The sequence below is a fragment of the Dasypus novemcinctus genome, chromosome 20 (genome assembly GCF_030445035.2).
Source record: "Dasypus novemcinctus isolate mDasNov1 chromosome 20, mDasNov1.1.hap2, whole genome shotgun sequence".
In the NCBI taxonomy this organism is placed as follows: Eukaryota; Metazoa; Chordata; class Mammalia; order Cingulata; family Dasypodidae; genus Dasypus; species Dasypus novemcinctus.
In genome coordinates this window covers 38,122,615-38,150,278 of record NC_080692.1, presented here as the reverse complement: position 1 = coordinate 38,150,278, position 27,664 = coordinate 38,122,615, and the positions used below count along the sequence as shown (strand labels likewise).

The 27,664-nt window shown below is 36.8% G+C and overlaps 1 protein-coding gene across 1 annotated transcript in view; it reads left to right on the top strand.

Moving 5' to 3' along the window:
• The window catches only part of SLC15A5 (solute carrier family 15 member 5), a 73,416-nt gene that overhangs the window by 20,837 nt on the left and 24,915 nt on the right, over positions 1 to 27,664 (top strand). Inside the window, exons 4-6 of the mRNA XM_004460342.3 lie at positions 2,883 to 3,103; positions 7,481 to 7,667; positions 21,061 to 21,249. Of these exons, the coding sequence (XP_004460399.2) occupies positions 2,883 to 3,103; positions 7,481 to 7,667; positions 21,061 to 21,249 (597 nt within the window). The remainder of the gene's footprint in view (positions 1 to 2,882; positions 3,104 to 7,480; positions 7,668 to 21,060; positions 21,250 to 27,664) is intronic.

Here is a 27,664-nt window from a genome sequence, read left to right as displayed (position 1 = left end):
CCAAGTTCTTTACCTCTGCCTCTACAGGCTGGACCCCCATCCACCTCTTAGCCTCATCTCCTCCCAGTCTTCGCACTAACTGAGCCACTGCTTCATTGGCCTTTTCAATTCCAATACCTCTCCAGCTCATTTTCACTTTGTGGTTTGCCTGCCATATGCCTCCTCTGGGTCTTTTTGCCTTCTAATCGTTCAAGCCATGGCTCAACTGCCAATTCCTTAGGAGGGTTCCCCGACACACTAGGCCCCCAGTGAGTTTTTATCCTATCAGCCTATTTTGTTTTCATTATGGAACTTGTCTAAAATTTTCCTGCTAATTTAATGTCTCCCTTACCAGAAAGAAAACTCAGGGCTTTGTAGGTCTTTTTCACTACCATATCCCTACATCCTAGAACAGACCCTGGCACAGAGTAGGTACTCAATAAATAAGTTGAATGAATGAATGATTATATGTACGTTTGTTTGGCATCAATTGTGTGCACTTGCTGTGCTACCTCAGCACAGACTAACCCCCAAAATTATTATGAGTATGGAATTTTAGACCTTATTCACACTCACCCATTTCTTGTTTCTTGACCTTTTTGTGTTTGTTGCTTTATATGCCTGTACCAGATACAATGTTATTGTTTAAATAAATCTGCTGTTCAAAATGTGCATTCAGTTGACGCCAGTGCTGCTCAAGGCCTGGTCCACGGAGCAGTGCTGGTCTATGAACTGTTGGCTACTGGCTTATGACTACATCAATGTAGAAAATGAGAGAAAAATTTAGAAATGTTTCTAGAAAGTTTATAGTAATTTTATGTATTTTGAATGGAAAACTAAAAATTAGAACTCATATTTTGTATGTTTTTATTTTTCAGGTATTTTGTTTTAATGGTATTGCACAAATGTATTCATCATGGTAGTCGAGAATGTTTTTGAAAAAAAGATTCTTTAACAGTTTGCAAAGCTCTAATCTAGGCTAAGATCCCAATTTATCTTGCAACAAATAGTGATACTAACAAATTTATGAAAGGGAATAGTAAGTGGAGAATATATTATATTCAATTCAATAGAAGCTCCCAATTTTAAAAATATTGGGGGAAATTGGGCAAAATATCTTTGAGAATAGTCTTTCATCCTGCAAATAGCTTAATAATAAAGCCTATTTGAAAATACAGAGAAATATGGATCAACACTAATAATAACCCTCCTGTCTACACAGCCCTGCTTAGCAAGAGTTGAATAGAGAACTGCTTGAAGAGCCACACAGAGACAAGACCTTAAGGAAATGTGAGACAGTTAACCCACTTGGCCAGGACTGTTCAGATTAGGTCTCTAGACTGTTCATTAACACACTATCAGTTCTCATCTCGCTGAAACCTTAAATAAACTAATGGAAATACATAGGAAAGTCTCAGAGTAGAGCAGTTCTTTCTGCAAGAGTAGAAAGATGTCTCTTGGCTTTATCAGTCCCTGGGCCCTTACATCTACATCCATCTACCTTTGAAAAGGCAATAGTCACTATAGATATCAGCCTATGTTCCGTCAGCATTTATCTCAACAGACTTCCACATGTCCTAGATATACTTCACAGAGGCCACCAAAGAGCCACCACTGTAATCATTCTTGCTGGATTTGGGCTGGATTTGATTCAGTGACTTAGTGGTAAAAGGCTCAATATCCAATTACTAGGTCCCAAGCTTCCCTAATTAATCAAAGACTGACAAAATGAGTCCAATGCTTAAAGAAGAGACCAGATCAAATCAATATAACCACTCTATAACCATAAAAGAAATATCAATAAATATTCTTTATTTAAATATAATAACCAAGAATCCTTGGCTTTTAAAATGAATTCGCTTCATACGGCCCTTCAGCCAGAATTTTATTATAGGAAACGTGAACACCATCAAAATGATGATCAAACTATACTTTGACTTTTTATAGTAGCCTTCTTTGGAGAAACTCAAACCTTTTCATGTTTATTATACTATTTACCTTGCAACCGTGGTTTGATGTCTATATAATTTGTGAAAGGATTTATCTGGTCAAAGGGAGTGCTGTGAACAATTGTAACAATTATGATGGCACAACTGAACTGCTAACTAAATAGGGGTCTCTTATCTGTCATTGTATCAGGAAGTCCTAATAGAGTCAAAGAAAAGGTAGAATTTGAAAGGTCATAAAAAGAAGCAACAACGAGGTTGCAAATCACTAGCAGTATGTGACTGCTAACATCTGAAGCAAGAAAGTGTTTCTGAAACCAAAGCAACTGCCAACTAAATCCAGGGGAAACTACTGAAAAAGTCAAAAGCCACCTAATCTAATCTGAACTTTTGGTGACACTATCAACATGTATAAAGTCATTTGAAGAGTTCAAAGTTTAACCTTACGTCTGAAATTCAAGGATAAAGTCAAAGCAGAGAATACATTTCCCTTCATCTCCGTGTCAAAATAAGAAACCGCCTTCTACCTGCCAAGTAAAGTGAGGATTATTTATATAACGAATTATATTAAAAAATAGTACTAGTTCTTTGTCTTAAGGATGTAAAAGAAAGTTCAGGCTGTCATTCATTAATGAGTTAAAGTTAGAGACTTCTGAGAGATTCTGAAATGCTTTACTTTGGTGTTTTATTTTGTCACCTTTCTTCCCTTTTAAATATGTTCCCATTGATCTTACCTTTTACATTTTTTACATAGCTGTCAGGCACCACCTTGGGCTGGTCACCAGGATGCCGGAACCCTTGTCAGAAGCTTGTAGCTTTGAATGTAATCCCTTGGGTGCTAAAACCTCAATCACTTTCCTGCATTTCATCATTACAATTGTCATCTTTTTGATTGGCATCTTGGAAAACTGAAGAGCAATGTCTTTACTAATACATAACATCGCCAATTATTTGCAGGTTGCTCCCTCCTGACAACCTTTGAGGTGTTTGTTAATGCACTGAAAACGTGCTGTCTTCGTTACTGCCATCTCGGCAGAGATGGGACGAGCTGGTTAGATCATGCCAAGGAAAACACTGGTGGCGGCTACAGTGAGCTTCACGTGGAAGGCGCGAAAGTTCTCCTCCTGCTTTTCCCTCTCTTCACTTTCCAGCTCCTATACAGAACGTGCATTATGCAGGTAAGGAAGGATAATTGATCCTATTCCAACAGCAAGGACAATTAACAGCCCGCCAACAACAACAGCGCGGGTGTATACTAACATTGCAAGTAGATGTTTCCTGTCTCCCCAGCAAATGCTTCACATGCTTCTTCCGGCAGTTATCCCACACATGCTTGTCACCATTTCAAGCTCTAATTTCAAGAGCTAAGCAGGATCAGGCAGAAGCGCAGCCAAGGGGACCTTGGCATTGTTTGTTGTTGATCTATAGAATTTTAAATATCCATCAATGGGGGCACAGAACATACAATAATATTCAGAGTGCATGGTCAAAAGGCAAAGGAGTGGCACACAAAAATACCAGATCTATGGGCAATGATGAAACTTCCCTTTAGCCAAACGTTTTGCCCTCCCCCCTCATTAAGTCTTTAAAAGGAGGCGCTACCAAGTAGCTAAATTGGCTGATTTGAGAACCACTTCCGCTGCACTCTTAAGTGAAAGTACTAATGAGCAAGTGCATCTCTCCCCACCCTCTCTATTGGTTTCTTGGTGAATCGCTACCTATGCTATGGAGAAATCAGAGGAAAAACGCGAAGTCCAAAGGACCTTTTATAAACATATGTAATTTAAATAAAACAATATGGTATGGTCAAAGACTAACATGTTTGTGGAAAAAAAATAAATGATTTTAAAAGTCTGTGAACAAATTTGGTATTTTCTTCATTGCAAACCCCCAACATGGAATTAAGAAGGCTACTGAGTGAGTTATATTCATAAACTGTAGAATAATAGAAGTAAAAAGAAATTTAGGTATTAATTTACTCAACTACCTCATTTGTTGGAGAGAAAAACTGAGACTCAAAAATATATAGTAATTTGGGAGCTAATGTGGCTCAAACAGTTGAGTCCCCGCCTCCCACACGGTAGGTCCCAGGAGTCATGGTGCCTCCTGAAAAAAAAACAAACGGCTAGCAAAACAAATGATAAAACAAACTCGGGGAAGCCCATGTGGTTCAGTGGTTAAGCGCCAACTTCCCACATACTACGTTCAGGGTTCATTCCCTAGCCCCAGTACCTCAAAAAAAACAAACAACCTAAAAAAGTGACTTGAGGGGGTGAAGGTCATTCAGTTAATTAGTAATGAAAGGCAAAGCAGAACCTCCCTTCTGACTCAGTACAATGCTCCTTCTCTAACCCAGGGTTTAGCAAATTACGGCCTGCAGACAGAGTCTGGCCCACTGCCTATTTCTGTATGGCCTGCCAGCTAAGTGGGTTTTTACATTGCTATATGGGTGAGAAAATAAAAGAATAAAAATACAACTTTGTGACATAAAATTATATGAAATTCACATTACCATGGCCATAAGTAAAGTTTTATTAAGACACGGTCCCGCTCATTTGTCTTAACTAAGGCCGCTTAGGCATAATAGTGGCGTTTGACCAGTTGGGTCAGAGACCATATGTGGAAATATTTACTATCTGGTTCTTTACAGAAAGTTTGCTGACTCTTGCTCTAAACAATGCATGAAAACTAGTCTGATTTAGCAGATTCAACTTCCCTTCTGATACTATAATCATAGCTGGCACAAAAATGTAGAATACAGCAAAAATAAATGCATGTACAGGGTCATTATCATAAAAACATTTTAGAATAGAGAAATTAATAATGAGAACAAAAATTCCTAAGTGGTCCATACCTAGCCTCAAATATACTGTGGTGATAGCCCAAACTACTTATTGTTATTATTTTTTTACTATTTTCTTTTTCAGTAGGTACTGGGAATTGAACCCAGGACCTCACACATAAGAAGCAGGTATTCAACCACTGAGCTACAGCCACTCTCCAACAAACTACCTATTTCTAATCTTCATAATGATACCTGTTGTTTCTTCTGATTAAATCTGAGACTTTCTGAACACCATTATACATTTTTTAATTGCACATAAATTAGAATAAATTTTGATGAACTAATTTTTAAGCTTTTCATCAACACTAGATGTCCAGTTTATTTCAAAGAACAAAACTAATATTTCTTGACCAGTCTTAGCCTCTAAAAGCTGGCTTCCCAGTATCTAATTTAATCCTTGCAGCAAGCCTGCAAAGGCTGATATTATTATTCTAACTCTGAGGCTCAGAGACATAAAGGAACTTGCCTGCAGAGCAGCCATTCCAACTCAGAGCTGGTGTCAACAGCCATGCTAGGACGGTATCAACATGGCAGTGCCTCTCTCATGGCTGGGTTAAAAATCTCTGATAGAGGCCATGTAGATTCCAAATTATATATGGTAATATTATGCCAGAAACTTCAGAGAAAATGGTTAGTCTCTCTTTCCCCTGGGAGGCAGAGGAAACTTTCATTAGGATAGACTGGGATTACATTTTTGCCCCCAGATGAAATAATCACCAGTACAAAGGCAATCAATGTCCCAAGAATAAAGCATCATAGAATTCCATATTTTAAATTTAGTAGACATTGACCTTCGGTTGCAAGACATACATGTAAAATATGTTGATATTAAGGCTGATGATGTTGCCATTTGACATTATTGGCCACTCAAAGGTGACAATGAATCTCTATTGACGGCAATTATTTCTGAATACTCAGAGGCTTGTATGAAATAAAAGTATTTAAAATTTTAAAAGGGGATGATTTCAGAACTTGAGGCAGAAGCAGAAATGATTTCAAGCTTTCAAGGCTCTGGAGCCTTTTCTTAGATTAGGCAATATATTAATATTGCTTCACTAAAGATTAATAGTACATTTGCCACATTATTAAGTTAACAGGTTTCTGTGTCTGTGATTCATGCTGATAATAACTTTATTCCTATTAACAATAATTCTCATTTGGAATCAGTAACAGAAACTTCCAAGTTGTGCTGGGAGCCTGTCACTCTTGGCGTGTTTCTGCTGCCAGCCCTTCATTTTAAAACATCATTCATTTTTCTCTGATTAGGGAAGTATGCTTATGAATTTTATTGAACTAGGGCAGAACTAGCTAATATTCCCTTAATTCTCACCATCTGTAGCCATTCAAAACAATCTTTGTTTACTGTCTAAGGGTCAAATTAAAAATTGGAAGATAAATTATCACCAGGACATGTTTTATAAGAGAAAGAAGAGCCTTCGTGGGAATGCAGTCCAGTCTCTCTTTTAGACCACTAACATGGTATGAGGCTCATTACAAATGGTGGACTCAGTGCCGGCAGAGCCAACTCCACGACTCTGATTCTCCTCATTCTCCCCTAAAGCTAGCAATTTATTACAGAAGAAGGAGTTAGTGAAGGTGTCAAATGAGAAGTTACCATCTGGATGCCTGAGTGGAAATGCTTCCCTAGGATTATGGTGAAGGGGGAACCTAGCACAGTTCACACACTGTAAGAAAAACCATTGGGAGAATCCATTCCTCCAGGAGAAGATGAGGGCTGACTTTCTCTCCATTCCTCCCAGGAGCCTTGTGCGCCAATGGGAACTCAAGAAATACTGTATATATATTCTGTTATTGATAAGGATGAGGACCCGATGATTGCAGCAAGGCCCGTGGACTAGACAAGGGAGGAGAGAGTTCTTTCCTAGGACGCTGCCTCTCAGTCCTGGAGGGACGTGGAACACGGAAAGAGGCTTCAGGTTAGGGTAAGGGATTTTAGTTACAGTTGGGGTTATTTTCAAAAATGAAAAAATTCCAACAATACACTGAGGGTTTTGTGGGAGCAGAGGAGTTTTTATTTTTGTATCTGTTGTCATACCCACCTTTTTCATGTAGTCCTCTTAGCAGTCCATTAGTATCACAGAGTTAATTTAATAGAAAATGGAGACAGGCGTCTTGTCTCTCTTTTCTTTTCATGCTACTTGGCTCCATCAAAAAGGACGCTAATCCAGGAAGCCCACAACAACAGTCAACAGTAATGTGCTTTCCACACAGTCCCTCTTCTTAGGAAAAAAAACACTCCTATTTGCCACTAAACTAGATGCTATTTAAACAAGATGCTATCCTAGAAAAGAAAAAACAAAAAAAACTTTTTTTCCACTGGAGTGAAAACACCTTTAATACTTCTGACGTTACTGTCTGTGAAAAAGAAAGTCTAGTTTCTTACATGCAGAACTTAAGTTATTTGATTTCGTATGTGCCACCCTAAGAACAAAATTAGGGCTTTCTTTTACTTTCCAAAGGAAAAGTAAGAAGACAGACAAGATGACAAAAAATTCCTCCATAGTACTGTCCATAAACTAAAAAGAGCTCCTACTGCCACAGATGAAAATCCTTTTTGCAGCTCATAATTGGAACCTTGAAAAGCTGAAGAACATCCAGCTCCTCTGTCACAACATACACACAAGGGGCCAGGCTTTCCCCTAAGTTAAACCGCTGTCTTACTGAATGACTGTTTCCACCTCAAATGCAGATTCCTTCTGGATATTATCTGCAGACCATGAACTCCAACCTGCATTTGGATGGATTTCTTCTGCCAGTTGCCGCTATGAATGTGATTAGCATCCTGCCATTATTAATTCTGGTGCCTTTTATGGAGTATTTCAGCACCTGCCTGCTTCCCTCTAAGAGAAATGGTCCCTTTCTGTTGGCATGCATTAGTAAGTACAACTTGGCACCCTAAGTGAACTGTTTACAATTCTTAAGCTCCAGATTCTGACAAATTGTGAAGAAAGTAAATTTGTGAGTGATACTATCCACTGTCTCAAACCTCTGCTTCAGTATCCCATCTCATTCTCATCTTTATTTATGCCCCCTCAGAAGTCACACCTGATAGAAAAAGATGGTGAAATTTGTAACAGCACAAGATGGCCTGTTCTTCTTAAAGTAAGGCCGTCCAGCGGTTCTTAACCAGGGGTCCATGGGCCCCTAGGGGTGCATAGAACGATTTCAGGGACTCCAAGACTAGAATAGAAAAAATGAACTTATTATGTTTATTTTCTCTGACCACTAATGGAAAGCTAGCATTTCCTTAACTTATGAATATATGCAATAAATAAATTACAGTAGTATTCATTTCACCTGACTGGCAAAGGGGTCTGAGGAAGAAAAACATTAAGAACCCCTGCCTTAGTCCTAAGACAATGCTATTTCTTTTAAAATTAACAGAGGTCATGAACCTAAAAAGAACTACCAGGTTAGACTTGGAAGACATTAATTTCTGAACCAATTGCAAATTTTATTAAAAATTAGTATTATGAGTCACAGCTTCAATATAATATTCTTCAAATCGTGAGGCATACCAGCAATGATTTTCAAACATATTTACAAGCGATAAAAATTATGACATCTTAAGACACAATCAATAGAACATAAAATAGAATTTCTCTGATTAAAATGGGAAAAGGGGAACTGAAGTATATCCTGATCACACTCCCCTCTACTAGCTGTGGCCTCTTAGGCACCTTCATGGAACACGGAGAAAATTGCTGGTACAGTAAAACCAGGTTCAGACTAGGAATATGGGATCTTAGTCCTAGCCCTTGGTGTCCAATGGAAATATTAAAAGTACCAGGATACTCAACTTCTTAATTCTACATTTGTTTAAGCCTCTATATTCTGGTCATGATTGTGGAAGATTAACATGTTTTATCAAGACACATAGGTACAAACTTAGTATACTTTTTGATAGTAATTTTCATAATCAAATTAGTCTTATTTACTCTGACTGAATTAGTTAAAATTTCCTTTCACCTTGAACTCAAGTGCCTTGGAATTGTGGGTGAAATTCATAAGTACATAAATTATGAATGAACTAATATTTATTGAGTTCCTAATTTGAAGCTGGGCACCTCATATTCATAACACACATAACCTCATTTTAAACCACCATTTAATAGATGGAGGTTCACAAAGATAACAAATATCTTTTGAATTCAGATCTTGTATTTCAGATCAACTAAGGCCATTGCTTTATTATTATTACCATTATTATTTTCATCATCATCATCATGCTACCTACCAGCTATACAGCATTGAAGCTAAATTGCATTAAACTATCAGTATTAGCTTGGAATCTCACTGCTATTTCCAATAAATCCTATGAAGGAAATGAAAACATCCTTTTGCCACCACAGTGGGTAGTTGTGCCCTACACTCCTCAACTGCCTTCCACATTCACTCATTCTCCTTCTCTCTCAGGACTGTCACCTTTAAGAAGGCAGAGTGTGAACAAGACAAATGCCTCATGCTTGACATGCACGATCACAGCCCCAGTCAAGACAGAGATGGGAAATCTTGCCCAGTTGGTCAGACTTGAAATATAATGAAGGGGGGAACCCACACACACACACACACACACACAACCAATAAGCCTCTTTCCTTTACCTAACTCTTGAGTAATGCAACAAAAGGGAATGGGGGTTTCTTTCCAAGGTGTTACCTTCCTGAATTGACCACCTAATGAACTCAAGAAGTGTGCCAAGGTACCAACTATAAAAATTTCTCCAAACATTCCAAACTATGAAATATAAAAGGATGATAAGTCCAGAGTGTTATCAAGACTGTGTTTCCCCATCATTTCCTAACATTGTTTTTTAGACAACAAAATCTAGAGTCAGTGATATTACTGTAATTATCCCAAGTATGACTGGGCATACTTCACTTTACTCTTGTGCAGTTCAGAAATGTTTACAGTGTAAGTATTTCCTTTCCTTAGCATTAATTGAATCCAGCAGTATGTGGCATTCAGTAGTTACTGCTGACACACAGAAGTATTAATCTGACTAAAATTAGCCTAATTAAGATTGTTATTAAGCCTCACACAAAGCAGAAGTATATAACACAGTAGGTAGCAATTATCTTGACTTTTAAATAACATCTAAATTGAATGCAGATGGAGTATATCCAAATATCTACAAGACCTTCCTCTATAAAACAAAATCCAGACAATCCAAATTCTAACTAAAGTCCTTTAGGACCTCAGTATGTGAGGGCATTGATCCCTTTGTATATAAAACTACTTACTCCTACTAGTTTTAATAAATGGAAATTATATCGTTTCTTTTTCAGCTGAGACCAAATTATTTGGTAAATTAAAATCCAAGTCAGGGATCCAGTCACCTTCACTGGAAGTAGGATTATCTTGGACAAAACTACTTCTTTCTACTGTAGTTTTGGAACCGAAACTTTCCCAAGAAACACCACAATGTATATCCATTGCAAAGTGCCAAATAAATGGGACTACACAAACCCTAAAAGAAATAATCTGCAAATATTTAGCCTGAATAAGTCATGCATTCAATTGTTCATTTATTTAATAAAAGCACGTCAGTGTTCTTAGGTTATTTTCAAAGTAGACATCAACCTTGGACTTAAATTTGAGGTAAAGCGACCATCTAGTATACCATCTGAAACAATCATTGATTCCTTACAGAGATATATTTGTTTATCTGATCTCCATATAAATGAGTTATCTGTCCCATAACTCAGAAATTGAAACACAAACTGAAGCTGAATCTCATGAAATAAATTTCCATGGTCGAAAGAGAAACAAAAGAAAGAAGGTAGACAGTCCAGTTAAATATAGGAATACACTACTAATAGGAGAAACAAATAAAAATAAAAAGCGTATGCCATCCTAATAGTGGGTGAGAAATCTTTCCCAAAGGCAGAAGATATATATAACAATAAAATTATAGCCACCTCCATAAGAGTGGTTTATGGACACTAGCGTGCTCTCAGATAAGCAAATTTCCTATTCTGGGAATTTGTCAGAATCATTGATCAAAGGGGAATATTTCAAGGACTCAATAGAATTTCATATTTATGGTTGTGAGCTTACATATCATAGACTCATACATCAGACTACCCATAGAAAACCCATAGTTTTTGCAGTCAGTAAATTTAGCCATTAGCTGAAAACTCCTAAAATATCCATATCTTTAATATAAAGATTTCACTTCAATACAAAATGAAAAGTTCAACTTTAATGTTTGAATTTATTCTGACTTTCTTACATTTCATTGTGGTCTAGTTTGGAAAATTATTACATGGTAGGATAATAGAATAAACCATAAGAGTTTCACGACTCTTATGGATTTGCCTGAAACCACATAGCCAATATTAAAACATTATTTATCTCAATATAATATCTCCATTGGAGCCATTGTGCTTTATCTTGTAAATACGGACCTGCTAGAGATCCACATAATATCCTTGATTTTTTCCTTTTGGGTCACAAAGCCAAAAATATTTATTTCCTAGCCTCTTCCCAAAAAATATTTGCTGTCCCTGGTCTAAACTATTGCTTATAATTGCTATAAACTTTCTTGGATAAAATATAAACTTTTTTATAACATATAGGTAATAACCAAAAACCTTAATTTTTAAAAATCTAGATTAATGTAAATGAGTTAGGATGAGGGATAACTTAAAAAATACTTATAGAATTCAAATTTTAAAACAGAAGACCAAAGAAAGTGTGAAAATCTTATCCCTACACATCCAACACTATCCCTAAAGTTGATTTGATTATCAGAGGCCAATTTAATTTATGCAGTTTGAATAATACAAATTTTATGTATAACTGAACATACAATATATGAATGTACATCTCTGAAATTGGGTTATGTGTTATGATGGATTGGCAACATTTTTTCTTCTTCGGCAGTACATAAAAAAATGTTACTTCCTATAATCGAATTAATCTTAGATTCAGGGAAACAAGGTATGTTAAAAAATAGTGCTGAAAGTCTTATAACAATAAATAACAGTCTCCAGCTACAATTTTTCCTTCACCCAGTTACAGTTCTGAGAGATACATCATTTCTAAATCTTTTAGCTGTTGTTTGTTTGTACTAGTAAATATTGCTAAAAAACATAGGATATTTTTATTAAAATCAATATCAGTTTAATATATATTACTATAGTTATATATATTACTGTAAAACCTAAAAAGAGGTTTATAATTCAATTTTTTTCATATAAAATAATTTTATGTAATTTTTTCCTATTAGACTTTTCCTTATATTTTCAAATTGTTCTATCAGTTTCACTGTACTATCATAAGCTTTTTCCAAATGCTAAAACTTATAGAACAATGGACTAATGTCCACAGTTTCCTAGAGATCTTCTCCCAGGCTCTCCTCTTCTAGACCTCTTGCTTACCTAGGTCATTCTCGTTTTCTTTCTTGGTTTACTCCCTCATCTTATTGGTATCCATCTTTTAACAGCTTCCCATAAAAGGGTGCACAGGAGGTAAATTTGTGAAGTACTTATATGACCAAAAAAAAATGCCTTTATTTTATTCTTATACTTGATCTAGAATTCTAGGTTGAAAATCATTTTTCCTCAGAATTTATAGCCATTACTCCTAATCACAGTGTCAGCAGCCTGAATTACTACTGAGAAGCACAGTGCCCTTTCGAATCTCATTCCTGGGTTTTCCTAACTGGAAGGCTCTTCTCTGTACCCATGATGTTCTAAAATGTCATTGTTACTGTGCCTTTGTGAAAGTCTTTTTCACCCATTGTATTGCTGACCAGATGGACTTTTTAAATCAGAGAATGATTCTTATATTTAAAAATAATTCCCTCCTCTCCATTTTCTCTGTATTTCCTTTTCTGAACTCTGATTAATCAGATAGTTACCCATCTAAAATAATCCAGTCTGATTTTTCCTCTCCAGATTTGTTGTTGTTGTTAGTTTTGTTGTTGTTGCCTTTTTTTTTTTTTTGGTTGGTTGGTATTCTACTTTCTAGATTTCTTTGAGTTTAGCCTCCAATTTTCTATAGAATTTTGAATTTGATTAGTCATATTTTCAAGGTTTCTTATCATCCTTTTTTTTTGGTAATAATAAACTCTGTTTAGAGAAGTTTTAGATTACAGAAGAGTTACATCAAAAGTATAGAGAATTCCCATATAACCCCCACACTCATTTTCCCCTATCATTAACATTTTATAATAGTGTGGTACATTTGGTACACTTGATGAACCAATATTGAAACCTTGCTACCAGCCAAGGTCTATAGTTTACCTTATGGTTTACACTTATCATCCTTTTTTATAACAACCTATTTATATGTTGGGGATGTAATAGTTTTTCTCATTTATCTGATACAATTTACTACAGATTACCTCAGGTTCCTGTTTACTGGTCTCGGTAGTTTTCATATTGGAGGCTATTGTCAAATGTCTGGTGATCTTCAGCTATCCATTTATGTACACTCTAAGCAGATAGTATGATTGAGGAACTTCTGTTTGCGTTGTTTGGACTTACCAAATGGTGGGCTTCAGGAAGTAAAATCCTTTGGTATGGAACCAGCCATTTTATTGTGAGGACACCCCTTCCCAAGTATGAAATATGGATGTCTTTTGGATTGGATCATTTGGATTACTGAGAGAAGACTCCTCCAATGTCCTATTTTGAGGTATCTTCCCAAAAGCTGAGCATGAGGTGGGAAAGGAAGAAGGGATCACACCATTCAGAATCCTACTTTTTATGTATTTCCCACTTTCAGTCTCACTCATCCAAGGTCTCATTTATTTTAACTCTCTAAAGTATATATCCAGTTTCTTGAAAAAAGGAGGGAATGGGGCAAGGTTAACCAACCAGTTTCATGGGTTAGGGATGGAGGCTTGAACTCTCATTTATTAGTGTACAGACTTTCAGTCCTCCCAGTTTTCCTTCTGTGTCTTATCCCCGCTTATTTCTCTTTTCTTTACTAGAGAAGTTGTGGGTTCACTGACCAACAGTGCATAAAACACAGGATCCCTATATACCACCTATTCTTAACACCTTGCGTTGGTGTGGAAACTTTGTTACAATTGGTGATAGCATGTTTTTATAATTATACTATCAACTCTAGCCTATGGTTTAGAGTTCTCTGTGTAATGTAGCTCCATGAATTTTTTTTAAACTTTCATTCTGTTACCATGTATATGATCCAACATTTCATCCTTTTAATCTCATTCAGATATACATTTCAGTGCTGTTGATTATGTTCACAATGTTGTGCTACCATCACCACTGTCCATTACCAAAACATTTCCTTCACTCCAAATAGGAATCCTGTATAATTTAAACCTTAACTTCTCATTCCCTATCCCTACCCCATCTCCTGGTAACCTATATTCTAGATTCAGACTCTGTGAGTTTGCTTATTCTAATTATTTCAAATCAATGAGATCAGACAATGTTTGTCCTTTTGTATCTGTATTATTTCACTCAACATGATGTCTTCAAGGTTCATCGTGTTGTCACATATATCAGGACTTCATTCCTTTCCATGGCTGAATAACATTCCATTGTATGTATAAAACACATTTTATTTATACTTTCAATATTGTTAAAAAGAAATCAAAGAAATTCTAAATAAATCGAAGGGCATTCTGTGTTCATGGATTGGAAGACTAAATATTGTTAAGGTGTCAATCCTACCTGTGACAGTTTGAAACTGGGTGGATCCCAGAAAATCCATGTTCTTAAAGCTAATCCATTCCTGTGGGTATAAAACCTATTATAGATGGGACCTTTTTTTAGATTCAGCTAACGGACCTTCCTTTTGATTAGATTATTTCTGTAGGGCATGACCTTGGGTGGGTCTTGATCCTCTTCCTGGAGTCCTTTTTAAATGGAGAAATAAAAAGCCACAGACACAGAGAGAAGGCCACAGAGGGACAGAGAGGAACACAGTAAGCAGAGAAAATGCCTCAAGAGCAAGAAGCTGAAAGCAACACAGCCCAGAGGAGAAGGCAGGGACTGTCAGAGCCACCATCGTGCCCTGCCATGGGGCAGGAGTCTAGGATGACCAGCAGCCAACCTTAGCGGAGAGAACTACACCTGGTGCCTTGACTTGGACATTTTTCTCAGCCTCAGTCCTGTAAGTGTATAAGCTAGTAAAGACAATGCATTTCTGGTATACTGCTCCCAGCAGGTATTAGCAAACTAAAACACTACCTGAAGCAATTTATAGATACAACACAATCCCAATAAAAATTCCAAAAACTTTTTGCAGAAATGGAAATGCCAATCGCCAAATTTATATGAAAAAGTAAGGAACCCCAAATAGCTAAAGCCATGTTGAAAATGAAGAATGAATTGGAGGAATCACACTTCCCAATCTTAAAACTTATTACAAAGCCATGGTAATCAAAATAGCATGGTTCTGGTACAAGGACAGTCATAACAGACCAATGGAATCTAACTGAAATCAGAAATCAACCCCACATTTTGAAATACCTGACACCTTCAAGTTGTAAGTTTCTAATGGTGTCCTCAGGGTACAAAGGTCACACTTCTTCGGTATCTCCCTCAGCAAGGAGTTTACACTGTAGCTCTCTCTCTTTTTGCTAAATCACTTCTCTATTTAAATTTCCAAATATTTTTTTCAGTCTCCTGTCCACTTGTGTCTCCTCCTTCTCTGGCTTTTTACCTTTTTAAAATCTCTTTACTCTTTTTTAATTGAGATTGTAGGAAGAAGACAGATAAAATTGTGTGGTCAATCAGCCATCTTAACTGGAAGTCACTCTATCATTTTTAGATATTGGAACATAGATAAAAATCTATTTCATCATATAATAGAGTCTTGACTTTTTTTCTAAATTTATATCATCCTTTCCAATTTGCAAGGTACTTTTCCCTACACCATTTAATAACCCCATTTTATATGAAAGGTAACTGGGACTCTAAAGTAAATTGACTTGCCCACAGTCACATAACTAGTAAAAGGCATCTTCAGCCCTGGATTCTTTTTTCTATACTATATCTGCTGCCATTAGTGACTATTCAATTAGAAAGACATTTCTATTACGTAGTCCCAAACCTGACTAATTGAGAATTGAAAAGTACAATTGTTTAAGGATTTTGTCCTTTCTACAAATTAAAAAATAAAAAAACTGTAATGCATTACCCTTTTTGGTGAAACATAAAAACAACTCATCCAAATTCTGTTAAAAAATTGTGTATTTTTTCTCATTGTTTTCTATAATGTCCAAAGCAAAGCATAATGTAAAAAGTATTGTACTTCACATCCATTGTCTAGGCTAGTTCAGCTGTTACACTACTGGGGAAAAAAATTGGCTCACTACCATAAGTGGCAAATCACAGCCTCCAGCTCTAATTCTACCATAGACCCTCCACCTTCAGCTAAACTGAGCAAGAGTAGTTGCTGGAAACATTTTCCCCTCTTTTCCCTCAATTTTGTGCCCATCCACTCATTCTCAGCAAATGACTGTCCCCTTTAAGTTACCAGATCAAGGTCAAAAGGTAAGAATCTCCTCAAATTCACCTTTCTGTCTCTCAACCTTGCATACATTTTCTCTTTTCCTTTAAAGGATTTTATTCCTCATTTCTATAATCTATTTGGGTCCTTGATCTTTTTTCCTCTCTTGCCTACTTTAGGGCATTCCTTTATTATTTATTTCTTGTACATATCTTTAATTTTTCCCATCTCCACTGGTGTCTTCCCTCAGCATACAAACATGGCCAAACCATCCATGTCTTATAAAACATCTTCCTGTGATCCTGTTAACTTCTTAAGCTACAGATTTAGCTTTTTCCTTTCCTGTACCATGAAACTTCTTAAAAGATTAGATGACACTATTTACACATACTCACACCCATGCATTCTTGAACCCCTTGCTTTCTGATTCAATGTAAAAGGTAACTGAGAATCCATCCATCGATACTGTTGCCTTTCACAGTCTTCATTATCCTCTATCTCTCAAAATACTTTATTGTCATTTATTCATTTATTCAAGTACGGGGGAATCATTTTCATGTGTGTGTACATGTAAGGAATATGTATTGCATACTGTGAATTTAGGCAGTTTTCTGGCTACTAAAAAGTGGTAAACAAAACACACTTGGTTTTAGTTCTCATGAAGCTTCCAGTCAAGCAAATGATACAGGCATGGTACAAATGAATATATCAAAAATATTTAATTTCAAATGTGATAAATATGATGAAAGGTATAGATATGGTAGAGAGATTAACAGTCAGGATCTAATTTAGATGATATGAACTGCATACCTGAAGGACCAGTAGGCATTAGGCAGATAATGAGTGGGGAAATAAAGTTTTTGAGAGAGGGAAGAACATAGCAAGTTCTTTATGTTGGAAAGAGTTTAAGATATTGAAGAAAGATAAAGATGACCAGTAATTGTGGTGGCTGAACCTGAGTGTACAAAAAAAAAAAAAACCCCAAAAACATGTTTTTAAACTTAATCCATTTTTTTTGACGGATTACATAAGTTATGGTGTGGCCCACCTCAGTCAGGATGGGTATTAATCATATTACTGGAGTCCAAATGAAATTAAAACAGATGCTATAGAGAGAGAAAGTCACAGGAAGCAAGAAGCTGAAGGTGAAGGAAGCACAGAAGAGAAGGGAAAGGGCAGGAGAGGCCACCATATGCATTGCCATGTGACAGAGGCTCTCAGGACCAAGCATTACCAGCAGCCAAGTCCAAAATGCCTGTCTTCAGAAAGAAAGCATCACCTTGCTGATGCCTTGATTTGGACTTTCTCCTAGCTTCAAAACCTTGAGCTAATAAATTCCCATTGTTTAAGCCAACCCATTGCAAGATATTTGCTTGAGTGACCAAGGAAGCTAAAACAGTGACTGAACCATGGTTAGAAAAGAGAAAGTAAGTGATTACAGTGAAGTATTAGCATAGACAAAATCACGAAGACCATGTTAAAGATTTGGAATTTCATCTTAAGTGAATTGAAAACACAGAAAGAATTTAAACATAGGCGTAATCTTCAATTTGCATTTATATGAGATCACTCTGACTGCTGAGTGCTTAAGGAGGTTAGAGGTAGACAAGAGTGGAAATAGGAAGACCAGTTAGTGTTGCTGTACATAGTCTGTGCAACAGACATCAAAATTGTAATGGCTTGGATTAGTATGGTGGAAATGGCTATGGAGCAAAGCATGTTGATTCATACTGTATTTTGGAAAAAGAATCTACAGAATTTAATTACGGATTTGGAGGTAGGGGAAAAGAGACAAAGGGGACCCAAGATTTCTGTCTTGAATGTCTGAAGCTATTGGAGGAAACTGAAAAGTGAAGGAGAATTAGAGGAAAAGATCAAAAGTTCTGTTTTGTGTATCCTCCTCCCTTAGTTGTCTTCTTAGACACCACACTATCTTTTTGACCTCTCTTTCCAGGATTTTACTTCTTCTTGCTCCCAAATGCAAATACATCTGAACACATTGCCTAGATGTCCTCTTCTCCCCTTCCCCAATCCTCTTCCAGTTTCATCTAACTCTGAATTCCAACTTTAAGCAGATGATTCATAAATCTTTCTCTCTTAACCCGTTCACTCTGAGGTATCTTTTACATTTTCAGTTGTTTTCTGTGCATATCTCTTTAGAAGATCCCTTTGTACCTGGAGACAGCATGTTCAAAATCAAATTCATTTTCATTCTGAATATCTACTATAAGTCCTATTTATAGTAAAGTCACCACCATCTTTCCAGTTACTTAAGCTCACATTCAATATTGATATGCTTCCTCTTTGCTTCAGTTGCTGTGATTTTATGTTGAATTTATTGTATCTTATGTTTCTTCTTCTTCATATTTTCCTGCAGTAGGAGCCCTGATTATGATTCAAGACCCCATTACCAAGATTATTTCTTTAGCTTCCTGTCAGGCTACTTCCAATATCTCTCCCATTCAACCACCCAGCCCATGACCTTTAGAATAATCATCCTAAATGACAATTCTAATAATTTCATCTGTGTCCAAAATTGTCAATGATTCTATTATCTTCAGATTAATGTCCTTAAGAAGGGTATTAAATGCCTCTTATGATGTGACCCCAATCTATCTTCTCCCCTGGTTCCAAGTAACTTGAGCTCACCATTCTGAAAATATGGCCACCGCTTCCACAGCTCAGTGCCTTTGTTCATGCCTGTAGTAGTGTGATATTATTGATGAATTCCAAAAAGAAATATTGGATTATGTATGTAAATTGATCTTTTCCACTGGGCATATTAGATTATATTGGATTCATAGGTTTACTTGATTAAGCAATTATGTAAACCTCTTGTGCCAGTAGGGTGTTGAATCCCCACCCTTTGGTGGATAGAGACTCACAGATAAAGGGCATGGCAAAGGGCAGAATTGAGGGGCTTTGATGTTGGAGTTTGATACTGAAGCCTTAAGCTGGAGCCCCAGGAAGTCAGCACACAGAGGAAAGACTAACAAGCCCCAGGAAGGGAGGAAACCAGGACACCTGAACCCTCGCAGATGTCGGCAGCCATCTTGCTCCAACACATGAAAATAGACTTTGGTGAGGGAAGTAACTTAGGCTTTATGGTCTGGTATCTGTAAGCTACTACCCCAAATAAATACCCTTTATAAAAACCAACCAATTTCTGGTATTTTGCATCAGCACTCCTTTGGCTGACTAATACAATGCAATTGTACTGCCTTCACCTTTTCCTACTGAGAACTTTCTTTAAAGCATAAAATGTCTCTCTCCTCTCCAACTAGAAGTAAATTCTTCTTTTTATAGTTCCCAACAGTATATGAGTCTGCAATGACTGTGAACAGATCTTTTTCATTTTGTACCCCTCACTGTGCCTTGCAAATATCAGGAACAGAGTAAATATTAAATTGAATTGACATATTAACTCTCTTTCTCATGGGTCTGTAATGTGCCAAGTAATCTAGATAAATACAATTATGCAATAAATTTGATCTTAAAGGCAGATAACTTGTGAAACTCATATTTTCAATATGAGCTGTTTTCTAACCACAATCTCTACTTCACTATGAATGGGTCTTTATGGGATTTAATTTAAAATAGTAATAAACAATAAACTACCTAAATTCTTGAACTATTATTCAGCTTTCTTCCTTTTTTACAGTTTATATTTCTTGGAGACCCAGTAGAGAGCAGACTTTAATTGATGTATTTAAATGCTCAGATAAAATTAAAAAATCATCTACCTGTTTCTCTATCAACCAAAACAAACACTAAGCTATTTAAACATGAGATTGAAAAAATTTTTTTTAAAAATAAACATGAGATTGATTTTTCTGAATTGAAAGCTTTACCTTATCTAAAATTTTATGCAAGTTAGCAAAATGTGACTATCTCTAAATTTCAAATAAATTCTATCAAGCTAAAGTTTGTCTCTGTTCTAACTAAGGGATTAGGTCTAATAATATGAATGATAAACTGAGAAATAGAATGGTTGCAACAGATATAAACTGTAACAAAATAATGACTCACTGTCCAACCAAAATCCTCTAGAAAATTCCTCAAAGGCAAAAGGAAGAGAAGAGCTAGACGACTCTCTAAATAATGCTTCAATTTATATACTTCATCTAGCTAATTTACCCTTTTAAAAAGAAAGTTTCCTATTTAAAGCTTCCAGTCCTTAAGTTCTCTAACAGCTGCTTTACTTTTTCTGCAAACAAATTAGAGCAAATATCAGAAAATCTGAAGACTACAGGTTATTTCAAAACCATTTTAAAGGTAATGATTGCAACTATATGAAAAGATAATTTTAATTTTGCTAGTATCATGTTTCATTCACATATATTTAAAAATATTTTCTATAATCATTTATCCCATCTGGGGATAAAAGTTCAAAACCATTGCTTTATCTCCAATAATAATTGTTACTACTTGCTACCAGGATCCATTATAATAATACCAGTACATTATTTTATTTAAGTCTCACCACCCACCAAACTGATACTTATAATAATTGTGATATTATATTAATATATACGATACATAAAATCACTAACTCCATCTTAAAGCTGAGGAAGGTGATATGAACTTAAGTAACTAGTCTGCAGTCACGTAACTAAAAAGTTGGGAAGTAAGTAATGAGCACAGCTCGTTCTAAAACCAGAACTCAGGCACCGGATAGCTATACCACAATAAGCTGGCTCCTGGATGTCCCCAGGTAAAAAAAAATATTGGAGAAATATCCCCTAATGTCAGTGTGTAAGAAACAGTCTGGTAGATTACACTGACTTCTAGCTCTTTCTTTAATTTTGTTCTTTTGCATTCTTTTCCTCCAGTTGCCGGAAATCTCACTGCTGCATTGTCTGTCATGGTAGCTGGCTTTTTTGAAATACACAGGAAACACTTCCCTGCAGTGGAGCAGACTCTTTTAGGCAAAGTTCTCACCGTTTCTTCCATGCCCTACTTCCACCTAGTTCTTCAGTATATTTTACTTGGAGTGGCTGAAACACTGGTAAACCCAGCAGGTAAGTTAACAGCTTTTATCAACTATGGTTAGAATATACTGAACCTTTCCACAGAACACATGACCTTCACAGGGACACTTAAAGCAACTGCCAATCTACACAAGCCCTGGCAATAGCCCACAATTCTTCAGAACAAGCCTATTCATCACTCATTTTTTTAAAATGTCTAATTTTTTTTCGTTATTTACCACACATACAGAACAATTATTAATTCTACCCGGATTTAGGTGGAATGAAAGATTTACTAACCTGGTTAAAGGCAGTAACCATTTGGTCAGATGCACAACAGGAGGGGAAAAACTGTCAAAAGTAGAAACTGAAAAATACTCAGATGAAAACTCTCCTTCCTTCTCTTCCCTTCCCTCTCAATTATAGCTAAGCCCACATATACACCCCCTTCAAAAAAATGACATTCAACGTGAGTACACAGACATGCAAATGAAATAAAAATTTAAGCCAATTTTCTAGATAACTCAATGCATTTAAATTAAATTACACTAAATTAAGTATGATCACTAGCGTTTCACAAGACAGATTCAAAACAACTTTATTTAAATTTAAAGGGTTTCTGGATTATCAAAGTTGTTTTTATTAAACTAGCTACTTTAAAATTCATCAAAATATTTCAGTGACTTCCTGCATAGAGGAAAATATATATGTGTGTACCATGATACCAAAGCAATTCAATAGCAATTCAATAAAAAAACTCAAAATAAAATTAATTCATAACTTTTGTATAATTATAGTCATACTTAAGTGTCAAACTTCCTTTTTATAATTTTAACACCTTTCATTCCACTTTATTTTACATGAATAAATTATTTCATGAGATTCTATGACAGGACATCACTGTGAACTGCAAGGAATATAGAAGCATAAAAGAATGCCACTACATGAACATTGAGATCTTTCCTGATGTTGTTTCTGGAAAATTGTTGGAAGTAGTCAGTCAAATTTTCAGGGCTAGATGTGGAGGCAGGTAATAAATGAATATGGTGAGAAAATTCCCAGCCAATTTATCAATAGTGTTTGATTCAAGATACGAGAGCCAGAGAGATGCTTAAACCATAGACTGTTAAAAGGCCAACTATATACATAAAAATCACTTAATCCACCCACCTTGTTGTACTCATCAGGAAACGATGGGCCAATTAAGTCAACTGACTTAGCATTCACAAAGGAGCAATCAGAAGACTGTGTGGCCCTGGGAACTCTAATCTCCAACCTTCACCTTTCTCATCTTTAAAATGGAAATAATCATGATTATTTCCTACATCATAGCATTAATGTAGGAATCTGTGGAAATGGGAGAATACGCCTTGGGAATTAAATGAGATACTACGTGAAAGGGTATGTTGAAACCTAAAATTAAATACTATGCTTCTGGGAGTCAGTAGAGCATCGTGCTTCAGGTCTGTAGACTTAAAGTCAGATCTGAATTCAAACCCAGTTCTGCTGCTGACCAGCTGTGTGACCTTGGGAAAATTATTCCACATTTCTGACCCTTCTCTATAAAATGGGGAAGAGTTACTGTAAGGACTGCATGGAATATTTTATATAAAACAACCAGTGCCATGCCTGGTATATAGAATGCACTCAATAATTAGCAGATATAAAATATGCTGTTGTTACTGTTGCTATGATCATCTTCCACATGAAGGAACAGGGTCAGACTCAGGACTCGAACACAAGCGACCTGCTTCCACCTCCTCCTACCACTCGCAACTCCAACGCTGACTGAGGAGACAGGGCGTAGTGATCGGAATTGTGTCTTTCTTCCATGAATCCTTATAGATCCCACCCCTTCCGTTCCTTCTCACCTCCAATCTAACAGCAAGTCTTAGTCTTTACTCTGAAATAAAATCTAGATATGCCAGCGCCCCCCTCCCCGTCTCCTTGGCTACCATCCTAGTCCACATCATGATCCTCTCTAGGGCCAACTTTCCCAGAGCCTCCTGGACTAGTCTCCCTGCTTCCTCTCCTGCCCCATGAGAGCTTGTTCTCAGAAGAGTTACCATGTTCTTTCCAAAACATTAGTCCTATTGTTCTTGTGCTTAAAACTCTACAATAGGGCAAGGGGCTTTTAGAGGCATCTTCCTCACCATGGTGAATAAGACTCTACATGATTTGGCCTCCATGTGGTGTCCCAACTACATTATGGAACATTCTGCCCCTTAACCACTTAACTAGAAATTTGAGTCTTCTTAAGTGCCAGATGTATTTTCTGCACTTGTTCTCTCTACCTGGAATCCCCTTTCCTCTCCAGTTGGCTGGCTTCTCCCCACTATTGTGTTTTCTCAAAAGTCACTCACCTTTTTGGAGAGGCTTTCCTGGGCCCCCTGTCACTTTCCATTGCGTTACCCTGCCCTGTTATTTTCATAGCACTTGTTCGCACCTGAGCTTATCTTATTTAGCTTTGGATGTCTGTTGCCTGCCTCTCACCATGAGAATGCACATTCCTTGAAGCCAAGGCTCTCGCACCTCTTGACCATTCCCGCATTCCCTGGAAAGTGTGTGCACGGTGCAGGAAAGCGCACGATGAACAAATATGCCTGAGTGAATATACCAATGAATGAATGAATTGGTGAAATCTACAGGCATTTCTATACTGGTATAATGAAACACACAATTCAAATTACTGGCAATGCCCTACATGGATGGTACTTAACAAGCAAGCACAGTGGATCCCTCCCAGAAATATAGTATGATCCAGGAAGCATTAGGAGCCCACTTGAGGGTTGTGGGCAGAATATGAAATGAGTCAGTTCACTTGCTGTATGTTTTTCTCCAACCTCATTAGGCTGCATGGATACAGGAGCAGAGAGAGAGTTGATTGTTTTGGCAATCAAGTTTCAAAATGCAAGAGAGGGGCAAGGGAATGAGGGTAGGTGAAAGAACCATGCTATATCAGTTGAACATGGAGCGTAACTTGGGGAAAAGAGTAGTGGGGATGTCGAGGGGTGAGAGAGATGAAAATACCAAAAGGAGCAATGGATTAGAGGACCTGGAGGAGTACCAGTATTTTGGGGACTGAATAGTAAAAAGGACACTGGAAGGGGAAGATGCTGATGATGCTGAATGTACAAAACTGAGATTACGGAGAGGTCACAGTTATTGGTGTAGGGCAGGGGTTCATGAACTCTTTTTATAAAGGACCAGACAGTAAATAGTTTATACTTCTCAAGCCAGATAGTCTTTGTCACAACTATTTTCAACTCTGCTGTTGTGACATGGAAGCAGACATAGACAGTGAATAATGAATGGGTGTGGCTGTGTGCTGATAATACTTCATTCATGAAAATAGGTGGCAGACCAGACCTCACCTGGCTGTGGAAGCCTAATCCCTGGTCTGGGCAGAATGGCTAAAGTAGAGCGAAGGACAAGGTCACTGGAGAGGAGGTCAAGGAGCTGAGAGGCCAAGATGTGGAAAGATGGAAGGTCGCAAAGATGATCTAGATTTAAACTAAAATTATCAGGATTTAAGGCAGGTGTGTGACAAGGAGACTGAAACTTACAACTCTAAGAAACAGAGAAAAAATGGCCCAGAAGTCAGTAGATAATATCACAAAGAGAAGTGTTGGCTGATATAATCTGATAGCATGAGATCTAAAGCTGAAGCTTTGGGGGGATGAGGAAAGAATAATGGTCTAAAGGGGCAAGAGAAGAAATTTCCGTTTTCTGGGCCCGCAGTCCTCCTCTACATGTTCACAACTTCTCACCAAACACAGTAAATGTGTTCCAACTGTTTAAGAATAACTGGAGTGAAGGAAATTTCCAGCAAATGAGACCCCCGTACCAGGTGCCTCAGGAAGGTGGTTATGGGTCTATATTTTATAGAGTCCGCATTTGCTCCAGCGTGGCACCTTTGCAAACACTGAACAGCCACCACCTGGAGACTCGTTTTAGCTCTCATTGGCAAGAAGACCAGCTTTCATGTTCAAAGAAGTTTTGTTTTTTACTGTTTCTTCACAGTAAAATAAGAATTTTGGAATAGTGGCAGACTTGATGATACTATCGCTAATAAAAAGAAGAATTCTGGAGCCTAAAAAATCAAGTTGATGATCACTAAAGTTGAAAATGATCAGAACATGCAAGGAGATGCCTGAAAATGGAGATCCCGGAGCTTGAAAAGCAAAGTCTTATAAAAGGGAACTGGAGACTTTCAAAATGACTAAAATGACACCAAAGAGAGATTAACCAGCAGGCAGAGAGCTGGCAAAGTGGGTTCATGAATTATATACTGCACCAGAAGTTCTAGCAAGAGAAAAGCATAGGATTAATAATTAACTAGCAGAGTAATAATGGGCTTGTACTTCTGCTTTTTCTTAGTGAAAAAGAGAGGCCTACTTAGTCTTTCTGCCCATTGTTTGTCTGCCCGTATTTATAAAGAGGAAAGTTCATAAGCCAAGTTCCTTTTTATCACTGTGAATCATTTCTTCCAAGGCCTCTTCAGCATTTCCCTCTTACACTAGTTTGCACCTTCCTTAAAAATCTTAAAAGTATGGCCTCTGGCTCCTGCCAGAGATTTATACACCCCTGCACAAGGGACCTGTGGGGCATGCTGCCACTTGCTGCCAAATATTTGAAGCCCTTCTCCACTGCTTTTATTTGCCACCATCATTATCCTCACCTCCAATCAGTATTTGCGGTATTGAGTGCATAAGAGTCTGGCACCTCCCTTAGAAATGTGCATCTCTGTTCTCTGCCCTCCCAGAGTTTAAAATCCAGGAAAGATGGGCTGATACCCCAGCACACAGAACCTTTCCTGGAGCACAAACAGGGGTTCCTTTAAATATATTGGATAAAAAAGTAAAACCATGTGGAGGACACAGAAACTAAAGCAGAAAAGTTAAATTCATGTCAGAAGGAACATTAACTGTCTGTAAGTTCATTTGTAAGTGCTGAGCCAGGGCAGAGCTTTACAGGGGTAAAGAACAAGAAAATTTGGGTTGAAATATTCCCGAGAGGGAAGAGAAGAGAGAATAAGATCTGTCTCTTCTCACAGTGAGAGAAATTAAAGGCTTAGCATTTACCGTAACATCAGTTTTCTATTATCCCTTTTCTTTTTTTAAAATGAACTTTAATATTTGTTTATGATCTCATAGAAAATTTGGAAAGTATGGAACAGTAACAGTAAGGAGAGGAAAAAATTACAAGTCAATAGTTCAGCTCCTCAAAGCTAAAACTACTCATGTTATTTAATGTTTCTTTATAATTTTTCTGCCATGCAATTCTAAAAACTTTGATTACAAGAAAAAGGTTAACATACACAAAAGAGAGAGTCTAGTATTTGAAACTCCCATGTATCTGTCAATAATTTTCAACTCACGTCCAAACTTGTTCCATTTCTACCTCTCATTCACATATCCCCTCCACCCTTCCTCCCTGCTGGATAAATTTTGAAGCAAATCCCAGGTATCACATTATAATAAATATCATAAATATTTTCGTATGTATCACTAAGATTTCCATGCATATTTTTAAAAGATGTGTTAATGCGATATATAAAAAATCACGAATACCTATTTTCACCCATTATTTCTGATATAAAAAAATTATTTTAATTGAATTTTTAAATTTTCCTCCATGATTTTTTTCACTCTATTGCCACCATCATTACTACAACCCCAGCAATGGCTTGGAAAAAAACCATTGCCATTTTTGAGACCCAATGCTTAAGCTCTTATCTCTCTCTAAGTCTTCTGCCCATAAATGAGACCATGTATGTAAAGTGCGTTGCACAATGTCTTGCTTAAAGTAGGTGCTATTTGATTTGATTGATATTGTTGAAAATAACTAACCTTTATTTAATCCCTACAAGTCAAGCATTGTACTAAGTATTTTATAGACAAGATAGCAGGAAAACCTCATAGCACTTTTGCAAGGCAAGTAAATATATTATTCCCAATTTACAGAGGAAGATATCAAAGCTTATAGAGTTTAAGTAACTTACCCTAAAGTCACAGAGGAGGTAAATGGTTGGCCTTCAGTATTCGCACAATCTTGACTCACTCCAGAGCCTATGCTTTTAATTGCTATTTTCATTTTATAGAGTAAAGTCAAATTTTTCCATAAGGAAACTAACAATATACATACAAGCATGAAATTACAGCTCTTACTAATAGATTGTCATGCTATTATCTTGTACAGACCTTACCTCAACCCAAAATTCATCAGAAATATTCTAATTACAAAAATAGGGTGACATTTGAGGGAACATATTGGGATACCCAACCATCGGGTAATCAAATTCTCTTAATAGCTTTAAAAGGGTATATATGGCCATATTTTATTCTGGTAGACATGTGTAAATTGTAACATCATAATATATCTAAGTACAATAACCTTAACAAAGTCCAACTCAAAATATGACCATACCAGCAAACATTCTTTGAGGAATAATCAACACTAATTT